A 14,367-nucleotide genomic window follows, 5' to 3' on the forward strand; every position below is an offset into this window, starting at 1 on the left:
TCTGAAAAAAACAACTCAATTAACATCGACCGACAGAAATTAGAAGGGATAAGAAAGCACTTCTCGTGTCCCTTCTGTATTTTATTGTGTTTTATTAAGATGCCAAGAAATCGAGAAAATATTGATCTGCGTGATTAAAAATATGATCTCATATATCTCATCTGCTGCATTTGCAAGATGCGTCACTGAGACATTAACCCTACCCACTCGTAAACAGTCACGCTGCCTCACTTTTGCTCTTGTTGATTCATTGTCTCTTTCTCATGTTCTAACGTACTCTCTGCTCTATCATTCCGCCACATTGCCATATTGAGATGGTGGTACTTAACTGTGAAATCCAATTAGGGTTTATGTTGGGGTACATCACTAATCTCGAAATATTAACTCTTGTCTATTTAGACACTGATGCATGGGTGCTGATAGACACCTGGTCTTCCCATTAAAGCATTTTTATTTGTTATTTGTATTTTTCAGCAAATGGACTTTGAGACAGACGATGAGCCATTGGATATAATTTAACTGTGAGTGATTGCATCCATTTGTTACGTTATTCCAACTGTGTTTTGGTGCTTTCTGGGCAACACTTGTCTTGAAATCATGGCTGCAACGAATTCACATTAGCGCACTGTGTACAGCACACGCATGTTGTTAATAGAAACTGATGCAAAGAAAAGACGTTGCAACTTTTTATGGGCTTTCTGTCAAAATTATTAGTGGCTATTCGCGATGCAATGCCTTTGAGGTTGGCAGGTGATAGCCTAACGCGTTTTCGGTTATAGCTTATCACATCCCTGGTAAACAACAAAGGCTGCTTCACCAGCCTTAAAGGACAACTCTAGGGGTTTTTCAGGGTTCAGGTATTGTAATGAAACTGTAATTCATGTCTTCCTCCCCATGCTGATTGCATCCAGTGAGTTTGGGACCTATGCAGCTATCAATTCCTGCTCAAATCGATTTTAAAGTTTACCATTTCCATGGCCTTAGTTGAGGCGATCTCTGTGGGCAACTCTGCATTTGTGACCTCACAAACATTAATCGCGCACCATTGCCCACATTAAAGAACAAATTTTGAGGCTTGAGGGTAGGTTGTCTTTTGCATTTTACGAATTGAGTCATCATTTCTAGCCGGCATTTATAGGCGTCCGATTCAGTATGACTCAAGCTTGTCCTTTCTGCTGATGTTTTCCGCACACCACGCATTAACAATGGCAAGTCACATGGCCTGTGACATGTGGAGGTCAGCCCACAAGTCATGTCATATTACCTGCATCCTCACCCTCTCCCGCAGTTCACTTAGCGTACTCTGTGTTACACATATTGAGAGCTCTGAAAGCCTGCTTGCCTTTTCACATGCAAGCTATCACCCATAATTCTTATCACTTTATAACAACAATCGGAACTCAATACAGAGTAATCTGACAACAGAGGATCATAAGGACGGAAATAACGTTCAGTCCTCTTACTAGAACGCTGTTTGCAAAATGGAAACTATGATGTAAAAATTGTTTAGAACGTTTTACACAGGAAATTCGGATTACACTTTGGAATAGACCCTAGGTGCACTGTTGAGAATTGGGTGTCATAAATTAAAGAACGTAGTGCTCCCCGATTCTCCTACGTGCATTTTCCTTCAGTGGCAAACAAATGATTTTGAGCACACCGTCATGCTTAAGACATTCTATTCAACTGACCGAATTCTTTTTTCGAATTCAGCTTTGTAAAACAGCACAAACTTATTTAGGATTTTAGTTCTAGCACTTAAACCGGTGAGCTCAAATTCAGGACTACTATAAGGAAGAAGATATTTAAGGCTCGGAAATGTATGCATTCCTTTATGGCCATTGAAGGTGATGTGGATCTTTCTCTATGTGTATTAGTAAAAGGCTGGTTAAGAGGCGAAATATCGGGTGGATAGGCATCCACTGTTGATCCATGCTGCTGTCTGTTGTTCAAGTACTGTTTTATCACAATAACAAAAGGCGGTTATAATAAGGAAGTAATTACTCATTGACATCCACCCAAGCGCAGCCATACGGCTACAAAGGAAATCTGTACAGCTTTCTCAGAAACTTCGCAGTTAAAGAAAAATTCGTCCTGGTCCGGGGTTCAAACCCGGGACCACCACTACACCGGAGCAGTCGCTCTACCAATTGAGCTAACCGGGACGGCAAGCTTATGGTAGGGTGAGAGCGAATTGATCAATAACTCAAAGTGGGAACAGTGTTGGTCAAATGTTTAGGCGAATCCCCCAAGGTGGAGTGTACTGCAGTATACTGCGATATACTGCTGCAGTTGATCTCATTCATGCGACTCAAGCTGGAATATTGTATTAGAAATGCAGGTTTTTGTTTCAACAAGTTCAGCTTCGTCTTTTCTTAGTCTCACATGGTTTCTTCCATGCCCACCATGTTGTTCAGGTGTGTGGGCGCATGTGTGACCTCATCATGCAGCTTTTATTTTTCAATCACGTGCAGTGCACCTGCTATGGTTCACTAAAAAGCCCTGTTACCGTCTACCTGCATGCATCAGGTGGCCATATATTAAGGCGAAAGCCTTTAATGCCTCATTGTTGTAAGCAGTTGTCGACAGAAATGTCACGCTTTTCAATTGGTCGAAATGGTCATGACGTCACAGCGAGCGAATTTCAAACGGGGCCAATTGTACTTTGGCTAGTAACCATGCAACCAATTACAGGGATTGTATAGTGATGTTCCAAGTAAGTGGGAATGAGTGGAGTTAATTGCTTAATTACCTAATTAGCCTAATTAACCTTTCTAGTCAGGTCCGATAAATAAATAAAACCGAGTACAAAACTGCTCGAGCTCAGGAATCGAACCCTGGTCTCCGGAGTGTGAGACGAGCACGCCACCACTCCGCCATGCCAGCACGATGGTTTGGAATGTACAAAGGTGCGTCTACTGAATACAGTGTCTTCGTTCACTCCTGTCTCCCTTCCCGTTACAGAGGGGTTCAGGGGGTTCAGGTTTCCACCGAGGTATGCGAGACAGATAATTCCCTTTCCTCAAAGACCAATTTACCAACGAGCAAGGCGTAAAACCGAACGGGCGATGGCGTTCTGTGGACTCCCTGGCAGCGTTGCAAGACGCTGTTGCGTTCCACTCTTAGAGGCGAAGCTTAACATCCTAACCACACATCAGTGACACAAGCAGCAACACTGCGCTTAAGGCTTTCGCCTCACCGCACTTTAGGTCAACAAAGCGCCCCCTGAATTTTTCTTCCAATAAACTGACATACGTTTCTCACAAATCATTTTGTCACTTTTTTCTTTTTGCAGTTGGCTGTCGTCCTAGCCGCCAACTTTGTTTTTTTTTTAATTTGTTCCCTCATCTGTGAACCGCTGGACTCCGCAACACGCCGCTTCAAGAGTGCCGCACCTTATCTTGAGCAGAGAAGACGAGTGTTGGGACACCATGTTTGTCGCGGCGTTTAGTGCGGGGTCGTCGTCGATGGAGAATTGAACCAAGTGCCTTTCAGCGAGGCGCCATCTTGTGCGCCAGCGACACGTCGAACAGGGACAACTTATTTCTCCCCACATCGCTCCTGTTTGCTCTTACAGTTCAGCGTACATTTGTATTTTTTTTCTTTCCTTGGTGATTCGACGTCATTTCAATAGAGGGTTACAGCGCCCCCTGTGCCTCGCTATCTAGGCTGTGCTGAGCAGCGTTTGAGCTCTTGTTCAGTCTGCGACGTGTGTGTGGACAGACAGACGACAACCAGACTTGAAACCGGTTTCCTGTAGCAGACGAAAGAAAAGAAACCAAGGCAGTGCCAAAATAAGATGGATTATGGAGGAGCAATGAAGTTTTTTTGTTTCATTTTATGAATTTCCTTTCCTTTTTTGTTCTGTTAATTTTTTTATTTACAGCTACCATCAACTTTCTTCAATGCGGACGGACGTGTTGACGTTCGAGGGAAAAAACGAACCTCTCGACGAATGTTGAGTGGCAACATTCTTTTGGGAAGGTTAAATAGTCCTTTAATTTTTTTTGTGCTGTTGTCTTGATGTTAGTTCTTTATAATTTTTTGTGGAATGCATTCCTTCCTTACTACGTCGTGTGGGGGCGCATCAAGGCAGCGGCCATTTTTTTCTGCCTTATTTTTCTCTTGTTTGTAAATAGCCGTATGTGGACTCATTGTTGCCGAGAACGCTAGGAGCAAGAAAAAAAAACAACCACCAAAGTTATCATGGCGTTCTTTCGCAAATATTGTACCAACGCCAGCCATGTGCCTTTTTCTTGTTCTTTTAAACCGGAGTTGTCATTACGAGTGTTTGAAAACTTTTTTTGTGTGTGTGTCTATTTCTTGTGCAATTCGCTCACTGAGCTAAAGAAGACATTTTTTCGAATATACAGTTATTTTGGACTTTTTCTCACATTTCATCTCCTGGCATTATGTGTTGCCCTGTACTTTTTCTTGTCGCATTCATAAATGTTTCTGCTTTTTGTTGTTATGTTCTGATTTTTTGCGGTTTGGGAAAGCTTTTTTTTCTCTGTTTCACGTTGTTACTTTTACCTTCTGTTCTCTTTACTTATATAATTGTTGTTTTGGAGCTCACATTCCTTATTTTTTGATAACTGTTTTTAAAATAAGTGTTAAAGTGTGGGTGTCCCCTTTTGAGGAGTGTACGGTGCTGTTGACTGGGAAAAGCTAGTTCAAGTTGAACGATTTAGGATATCGCTCTTTTCCAAAAACACTCAAGAAACTGCTCAATGACGAAATCCTCAGCATTCACTGATCTTAAATATTACAGAGACAGAACAGCCCTAAAGGATGCATGGGGGATACATTAGTGCTCAAATCCGTAAATTTAGCATTAGGTTGGCGATAGCAACGGCTTGAAGTTCAACTCTTTGCTTCAACTAGCTTTAGCCGAGTCATTCTTTGGGACCTAAACAAACTTTTGGCGCGTTTCCCTTTCCCCTTGTTTTCCCTCGCCGCATGGCGTCGTGCTTGTCTCGTCAGCTCTCTACATAGTATTTTATTTTTATTTTTTCTCGCTAACGACGGGGTGCGAGAGGAGGGTATGCCTTGCGGAATAATTGCTGCACTGGATATAGGAACACAAGAAAAGCAGAATACTTTTTGACTAGTCCTTAGCGCACAAAAAGAAGAATCATTATTCAAATATCACTATATCACACATTTCGAGACTTTCTATTTTGTTCTTTTTCTTGCTATTATTGCGGCGGGTTGCAATCGAAGACGACGTTGTGCAGAAGAATAAGTGTGTGAATGCCAGGATGAGCGGTCACTTTGTTTTGTATGGTACGACAGTCACTCTGTTTTCACATTCTCGCGTTCTCTTTTTCACTAGTTATTAAGAGCGGACGCCTTTCCAGTTGTCCTTATGCTACCCTCTCTCACTGAGTGATTATGTGGTGCCAACATCGGCCGACGGGCTCTCATCGGAACATTGTGTAACAGTACGAACATTCCGGGTTTCGAGTACGAAGTAGTCTTTGTGAAAAGAATGCGGGTCTAACGGCACGATCACACTTGGGTGTTTGGCGAGTGGACGGGTGTGACATCCTCCTTGCATTCCTATTGGCTAGCGGCAAGTGGCCAGTTTTTCCGCCTAGAAGTGAACCGCGACGGCGGATTCTCGCTTTTGACGCCGAATGGCGTAGTGTGAATGCAACTTATAGCATGCGGACTTGCAGGTAGCGCTCTTTTAACAATATGGAGCAGTTTGGTATGAGCTCTACCCGCTAGCTTTGGCCCGCATATCTTTGACAATGACTGTAGGCGGCGCTTCAAACACTATGACGTCGGGAACAGTTCCAGAGTTACGCTTCACCTGTCAACAGTGCGAGTGGGAGGATAGCAGGCACAGGCATGTGTTTTGTCTTCGAGACATTCATCGTACGTAGTGACTCACGATCGGTGCCTCATTTGAAAGCTTCAAAAGAGATTTTTTTTTATTACTTCTCGCCCGCCGTCGTCACATTTGCATATGGAAACAGACAGGCAGCTATTTAGGGCGAGTATATATATGCATGTATGCGTCTCAGCTCATACGCCAGTCAGTTTAAGCTATTCGCACGTAATTTATTGTCATCGAGCAAAGAACATTGAAGCATTGGTTCACTCTGTTGGCGCTGTGTGTTCGCTCAGTGAGAGACGTTTGGGCAACGTTTATTTCTTGATATCTATAGTCATGCCTGTTTTCTCGCATGAATGATCTGTTTGAATGCGTCATATATTTTCAGATGAATTCACTGCTTTGTTTCCATGGTAAACTTTGCTTGTCGACTCATTGGCTGTATCGGATCTGCTGTCACAATGCGAGAGGCTCTCTAGGCATGGACCACTAACGCGTGGATTACAGGCGTGATCAATTACATTCCCGCGAATTTCAAAGATGTTCACATTTGGCCTAAGCTCCACTTTGGGTTCGAGTAATTTTTCAGAGGTCATTTTCTTCTTTAGTATCAAAAGCCTGCGTTCGGAGTACAGCCCCTGTCCCTATTATCTACTGATTTTCCGACCGCTTTAGAAGCTAGAACGATGGGCTGCTTGGCTGTACATTAAGAGCTGTTAACTTATGCAGGAACTACAAGATATAACAGTTGCCACAAGGGCCGGTTCCGATTTAAGTTCGTTTATAACTTTGGAAAGCATTAAAAAAAAACTAGTACTAAACAAGCAACTTGACTGCATAGCGAAACAAAAACGCGCAGTCCTGTTGAATCACAAGCGCCATAAGGACGCCATATGAGAGTCAGCACTGAGTGAAGCAATGAGGCAAAGTTTTTACTAGGTTGTTTGTACTTGCATTGTGCATAGTTTCAGATCTGAAACTGCAGAAAAACTAAGCACATTACACTCTCTGATTTAGAAGGACAAATGCTTTTAGAAATATTTTTGCTTTTCTCTGGCCACTTTTGTTTGTCATGTCTTCTGGTACAACATAATTTCGGCAAATGTTACATCTCAAAGGAGCAAAACTTATACTTGACTAGCCTATCTCATTTGCTTGATCATCCAGATCTTACTTCTCAGGTCTAGAACCGTTTCAGCCAAGGTTAACAACAGAAGGTTGCAGGCTTTGGCAATAAGCAATTGCTTTTTTTTTATAAAAAGCGCAGTTTTATGAGGATTCTTCTGGTCAAGCGCGCGCTGTCATTTGATTTTCTTCCTGTTTATGAAGCAAAGCTTCACATGCCTTGTGCATAGGCATGACGCGACTCGGCTTAATCAGATTAGGGGTGAACTCCGTTTTATGACTTTCAGTGGCCTTCCTTTGAAGGGTAATCCGACAAATTCGGCAATTACTTTCTGCTGAAAATGTTTTAAATATTACTACAAATTTCTCCAAGTCTAGGTTGATAATGTAGTTTCCAAATGTTTCGTTAAATTCTGATAAATATTTGAGATTTGTTTTCAAGTTTGGTACTTAGTCGCAGCGCTTGTCTTGAGACCCATAGGCGTATATTTCTCCATTTCGCGTCTCTTTTAGTTTGCCGAGGGCATCAGAATAATAGTTGATAATCTGTCAAAGGTGTGACCCTTACATTTTTCTGCAATTTCGGCTTTTATTTTCGCGAAGCGCGTAATTTCAGAAAACAAATTCCTGCCCGATTTTAACTCATGACTTATTAGACGTTTAGTAGAATTTCATTTTTGTTTTCCTATGTTCACTATAGGACAGCATATGGATTATGTCTCATATGGCACTTTGAGTAGCCATCACAGTGATTTAATATAAACTGATTAGTATCTCAACGTCTGGATAAGCATTTGCTTCATGCCCAATACCATGTGTGTGAATATCATATTTTTGGCACTGCATTATGGATTGATACTGACACAAAGTTGAAGAGATGACCTACTCTGCAAAACTCTTATGTGACATTGCTGATGATGTGCTGATGTTGTGTACTGACATTATTTGTGGCTGAAGAGTAAGGCTTCGTAATGTTTGCAGGGAATGGCTAGATTTTCAAGGAGATCTGTGCAATCTGTTCGGTCGCCAGCGATCCCCATAATGTTACTTCAGTTCATTCTCAAAGAGAACCTAAACTTGCTAGTCTCGACACAGAATATGTTATACACCTTTTGACTACCTTTTCTTATGGCGCGAGTAATTGTGTGCTCTCACTTCGCTGATTGCTGACTTGCAAGACTTGTTTAAGCTGCCAGTTAACGAAATTCAGGTTCAGAGCCTACAAGGTTTTTTTTCTTTTTATTTTATATTGTTGGAGTGTATGTACAAGGCGAAATGAGTCGCTGATGTGACGAGGGAAAGTCTTTTAACTTTTGTTTTGTTCTCAAGTGCAATGTTTTGATGTCGGGATTTTGTGCAAAGTATGTTAATACATCGCTCAATGAAAGGGGTCCTTTTGGTCAGTCGAATCAAGTGCCTTTTCTCACGTCGTGAAACAAAAGGAAGACCGGTCTGTGTTTTTGTTTTGACTGCGCTGTTTTGCAACACTCTAAGGAAGTATAGCATGTTGTTTCCCAACTGTTCCATTAAAAGCACAGTTGAATCTCAGTAATTCGAACTTGAAAGGGAACTGGAAATTTACATTGAATCAATGTTTATTAAATACAAAAACTTATTGCTTAATGTGAAGTATTCGAATACTTGTGAATTTGTGAATATCTGTGGGAACGTTTTTTTTTTCCATTTATGCGGAATTCGAATTAAGAGAAGCCCGATTATTAGGCATGACATGGCGGGATGAAAGCTTCACTTTGAATGAGTCGGAAGTTTGAATCAAGAGTGTTCGAATTAACGAGATTCACTGCAACCGGAACTTGCGCACAGCTTTTATATGCAAAGTCTAGCTTTGTCGAACTTTGGATTCGGACTGCTAGCTTAGTGCTTCTGCAGGCGAGGCCCATTCCACGTTGAATAGCTGTTTCTTCATCTTCTCTTCCATGATAGCTACACCTACGCTTTAGAGGTGAACGAGGAATTTAAGAAGCTTGACCATTAGCCGGTGATATCTGGTTTATGTTGCATGTAGATGAACTTGCTGCTTCTTTGTGCTGCAGTAGTCTTGGTGACAAAGCGCATTTTCACGGTCTTTTCAAATTTCAAAGTTCCAAATTACGCATTCTTCGTCGACGTGTCACTGTGTCTGTGGAAACAGCATAAGTGATATTAGGCGAATGATAATTTCTCGTGAACATGGCAGAACGCCAAATTCGCCCTTGTGCTCCATGTTTTTCCTTCAAGGAGTAATGATTGAGGTGTTTATCACATTCGACACGTGATGTCATTCACACATCCCAAATTTGTAGCCCTCTCAAACAACTCTAGAGCATACCAGTGTTGAATCTCGATTTCTTTTCTTATTATGTCTTAATCTGTCTGAGTGTTTGGCGTCTGAGTGATTTGATCCAGTTTGGCACGCATAACCGCGGCCTATGGAAAACAAAATGGCAAACATTGTTATGTTATTAAATTGTTGATTAGCGCATTTTTATCTGTAATGCACAGACATAATATAATTTGACACTCATGAGACTTTCAGGAATCAGTATAATCAGGGATACCTCGTGTTATTATTTTTAACAGCCTCTTCATGCGACTCTGCCTTATTACGTCCAAGATGATGAAAATGCACTTTGTTTGCTAGAATACTGTAACGTTTCAGACGATCACACATTAATCACTTATCGGTCACGCGCACAAGAGCGCGCGATCGGAATAAATACAATATATTTATTTTTCGCTATTGCGAGACAAGGTCATGGTACTTATCAAAGGCAGTACAATGCATAACTTTTGCAGAATTTCTGAACTGAAAGCATTTATTAACAAGGGCCTTCTTTGTGATCTCGACAGTGCCTTCTCTGTGTTTCTCTTGTGTTCTGCCCTCAGTGAAAAAAGATGCACTGTTAATTTTTTCTGATGGAACTCAAAGCTCGTTAACATTAGTCGAGTCTGCAGTCGAGCCACGTTTTAATGATTTACACTTCTGAAAAGTTTCTTGGCTTCATTCATTCTATGTGCCTTCCTTTTATTTTAGTTGTGTTTTTATTCAAAGTTAGAAATTAAGCATTTTCGCTCTCAATATCTGCCGAAATTGACATTCTTGTTTACAGAAAGCAACGCAGTTTGCAGCGAAAGTTAGTCACCAAGTGTAACAAATGTTTAGTCAGGATACCTTTTCCGGAAGATATTCCTTAATTGCCAAATATAAGAAGCTTTTCTTTGGGGAATCGTTGACTACCTTTTCCGAAACTCCAGTTTATTGACTCTCCTTTTGTTCGCTTGAGGGTCATTTTGACCCTTTCTTTACTATTTCTCCCACTGTCAACAGCAAGGTCGGAAGTAGTCGCTTATTCAGGATCATTTGCAAATGTCGCACGTAGCTTACTTTTATAGTATCCCTTCAAACAGCATTCAGACATTTCGTATGTTTTGATTCGTGCAAACTGGATTCCACCTTGCATAGTAACCCTTCCCTTTGTGCCAGTACCCCAATGTTCTCCAGGGAAAATTTTTCTTTACACTGGTCTCGATGTCAGTAGTAGGCTCCTGTTAGAGATCCATAGAAAGTTGACCAACTTTTTTTTTTTCGAAGGGCAATTAGAAGCCAACGCGATGAAAGTTAGCGGGCTTTGGTCTCCACGAACAATCCTCAGCCAGACGGCCGCAAAATGCAGATTGTGAAGGTGTTCTATCCTGGCGAAAATCTTTCCCAGCCCAAATGGTTTATGGAACAATTTGCAGTTGGTTCCAGTTGGAACCAACTGGAACCAGCTGGGAATTGTTTCATAAACCAGTTGAGCTGGGCTGCTTCGTCGCGTTATGCCACTGTTTGAAGTGGACAACACAGCACTTATCTTGTTGTCGCCCTGAAAAGGAGAAAAAGATATCTATTTATCGTTACGCGTTTTACCTCACGTCGTTGATACAGCACATGTAGATCATATTATTGTCTGCGAGGCCTAACATGATAGCTGTTCTTATTCTGGACGCTTGATCCCAGCGTTGGGTCTGTACAGGCTTATGGAAATGTTCGCGCCGAGGTACTTTGACATTGTATTGTAGCATACAAGAAACTTGTACATACAAAGAGAATATACTTTGTCGTCATTTCTAACACCTTTCGGTACATATATATTATTTGTATAGAAATAAGAAGTAAATATAAATGTGTCTATATTAAATAGAGCTTTATGTGCTATGCGTCGTTCAACATATCAAACTTATATAGCCGCTCGGCTCTGTGCAAGAGCTCACTGTACAGGCAATTGTTATTAAAAAAAAGTAAAAGTTCTTTGCCTTTTAGTTTCGGATTCCAAGGCTTCCCTAATTTCTCCGTCTCGTAATTGTAAAATGGCGCAGAGTACTGGCTTTGTGTCCATGTTCGCGTCCTAAGCTCAGTGTTCTAACCTAATGGAAAAAGTGTGAGTGTGGGCATCGCTTTTAAGCGTCCATTCACCAAGCCGGTCAGAGATTATTAGAGTACACGCATCTCCTATTTATCATAATGGCTCAAATGAGGGTCCTGTATATGTTAAGCGGCCGTCAAACATGAGTTTAAGTGAGACGGGACAAACACATTGTGAAATGTTATTTTTAATGAGAAATGGCAACCTTCTGATGTGAAGGCTTTCAACTATTGTAATGTCAACAGCACAAGCAGCATCACACATTTTACATGTCCCGATAGTCCCACTGATGCTTTGGCGAGCAACGACTGCTCTTTTACGGCCTGTATAAGTGCGCCGGTTTTTTAACTGAGAGAAAATTTTAGCTTGTTTTTGATGGGTACGCAGGTTTTTGGCACCCACGTTGTTATATTGCTTGTGAGACTTACCTTGTTTCAAGAACTTCACTTTCTTTAAGGACTGGCATCTGTAGGTCGTTAACTAGTCCTCTACATGTTTATGAGCTGGTATTCGGCGTACCTACCTGGACCACAGGCATCGGGCTAAGCCAGGCCAGTCGTTCTGCCCTTTTGCTACAGCGTAACTTGCCTCAGGCTTCTGTGCCCGTTTTGTGAGTCGTTACCGTGGACATTATGGCGCATGCAGGGAAGCAGAACTTCATCAGCGTCCGGCAATGTCTCGCTGTGCATTGCGCCCCTGTCCAAATGGCACATTTGCCTTTGGGCCGTTTGTCAGAGCTAGAATCATGATTTCAGGCTGTTAGGCTGTTCATACAATGCCATCAGTTTTGCCAAGCACTCATGGTTCTGTTGAGAATGCCCTAGGCACATGCAGGATGCTTGACGAGCTGTGCTGTGACACTGCATGCAACAGATTAGGTGAACGCCTTCGGCGAGCGTTCCGAACGCTCGGTATGATGGCGAGCATTCAGAACGCCCTCGTATCATCACAAATGTACATACATGCACACGGAACCATGGTGAGCACTCCCGTTAGGACTAGAACAGTGTCTCTGCCTCATAAAGAGTTATTGTGAAGGAAAAAAAATTTTTTTTTGGCACAAAGACGACTGACATCGAAGATGTACAACATTGCGCTGCGCCTTCTTTTGAGGCCGTTTCTCTGGTGCTTCACGCTACGCATTGCGGGCCTATTTTTGATAGTGCTCTATTTTTGTACGTTTGCTTCATTCCTCACGATGGCATGGAATGGCTTGTTTTGCTGTTGTGTTTTGGCAACTTAGCCATATGGAAGTGCTTCTCATCATGAGGGTGTCTTGTTTCGCATCGTACGGCTAATGCAGCAAATGGGGAAGAGGGGGGGGGGGGTTACTCTGGCTTCTGTGCACATGCTTAAAGTACTTGTTGGTACAGATCGACATTTTTACACTTTTTTGTTGTTTTATTCGCTGATGACTTTTTTTGCTGACGTTGTGTCGAGGCGGGTTTAATCTGACGTCCCCTGTTTGTTGCTTTGAGCGCTACTTCCTAGATGCATCTTTTTTCTTACTGAGTTTAGTAGAGGAAGTTGCCAAGAATAACACGTTGTTTCGTGGGCTTTTTTTTCTTTCTTGGGAGTTCCCTGCCCTAGCAAGCAGGCCCTTGCAGTTTGCGAAGTTTCTTTATTAATTTCTTTCAACTGTGACATTAGGTTTGCTGAGCAAGCAAGACGTGACATGTGGCTAAAGTAAAGAATGCAGGCAGTTGTGTATGGGGCTGTGTTCCTTGCACTTTGGTCTCATTTTAGTTCACGAGGTTTGCTTGCCCCATTACTTTTCACGCCAAATGACTGACCAACTTCAGAAACAACTAAGCTGTAAAAAGAAAGAGCGTATATGTATGGAACACCTGTTGCTGTTGGATGTTGCCGCAGTCATACATGTCACTGCGATTCTGTACGCCTCGACATGCCATCGTGAGTCACCACCCTTACATTTTGAGCGCGCTCTACTGCTCATGTTTGTTTGTGATCATGTGTGTGTGGTCTAGTGTGAAAGTGCGTGTGTTCATTTTGATGAAAAGAAATGGTGTGTTGACGACTTGTCTCTCTGGGGACCAGTTTTTTTGTTCTTTTTCATATATGTTGTTGCCATTTGCATTGAAGAAGCGTTTATTTTTTCTTGACGCTTGTGTTTTCTTGTTACGCATAAAATGTCGTGCACTTTTTTCTCTCTTTCAACTGGGATGTGCACAACATTTATTTTTTTTGCGTGTGTGCATGATGAGATACATAAATATATATGAACTGATATGCTCGTACATCTGGTGGTCCTGTCTCCTTTGCGGCTCATGTGTGCGTGACGCCGTCTTGAATAAGCGCAAACACCGCTCATACAGCACTGGGGGGGAAATGCGACGAAGCGCTCAGGACTAACCGCTCTCACTTCGAACTAAAATTTATTTTCACGACAAAAAAAAGCGGTGGGGTTTGAACGTAGCTGAGTAGACGTGCGAAAGCATGTGTTTAGCCTGGTTGGCTCATGGGTTTGCTTTGCTGGGTCGTCGGCACTTCTGGCGACGATAGTTCGATAGTAGTGTTAGTTGATGAAGACAACGATATGTGCAATACACCGCGCCCGCGAGTATGTTGCAGGTTATAACACGAGGCATGATCGGCTGTGACGATAGCAGTGCTCATGTAGTGGCCAGCGTATCTGATATATATACGATGGGCAATGCGCAGCGTGAGAGTGCGTATATTAGTACGACATTGGTTGATGAAGACAATGGTGTGCAATATACAACGCGCGAGTGTTAACACGAGGCATGATCGGCACATGCTTTCGTGCAGTGGCCAGCGAAGCTGATCTGTTTGCGCTGCCGCGAGTTCGAATCCAAATCACGGCAATATTTATTTTATGTATTTATGGTTTGTCCACGGTTAATTACTCTCAAGGTCAATGCGCAGGTTAGAGCTCGCGAAGCAGTGCTTTAATTAGCACTAAAACATGAGTTTGTGAGCACGAAAGGAATAGAACTTCGCCTCCATCGAAAT

The 14,367-nt window shown here is 42.2% G+C and overlaps 1 protein-coding gene across 2 annotated transcripts in view; it reads left to right on the forward strand.

Moving 5' to 3' along the window:
• LOC149330281 (uncharacterized) overlaps nucleotides 1–13,631 on the forward strand; it is a 265,373-nt gene extending 251,742 nt beyond the window's left edge. For both annotated transcript variants that reach the window (XM_089560885.1, XM_089560884.1), the window contains 2 exons: nucleotides 475–521; nucleotides 3,296–13,631. In XM_089560885.1, coding sequence (XP_089417011.1) covers nucleotides 475–519 — 45 coding nt within the window. In that variant the 3' untranslated portion in view covers nucleotides 520–521; nucleotides 3,296–13,631. The remainder of the gene's footprint in view (nucleotides 1–474; nucleotides 522–3,295) is intronic.
• Nucleotides 13,632–14,367: the final 736 nt, after the last annotated feature.

The sequence above is a fragment of the Amblyomma mixtum genome, chromosome 9 (genome assembly GCF_055824585.1).
Source record: "Amblyomma mixtum isolate Tamu chromosome 9, ASM5582458v1, whole genome shotgun sequence".
Lineage (NCBI taxonomy): Eukaryota > Metazoa > Arthropoda > Arachnida > Ixodida > Ixodidae > Amblyomma > Amblyomma mixtum.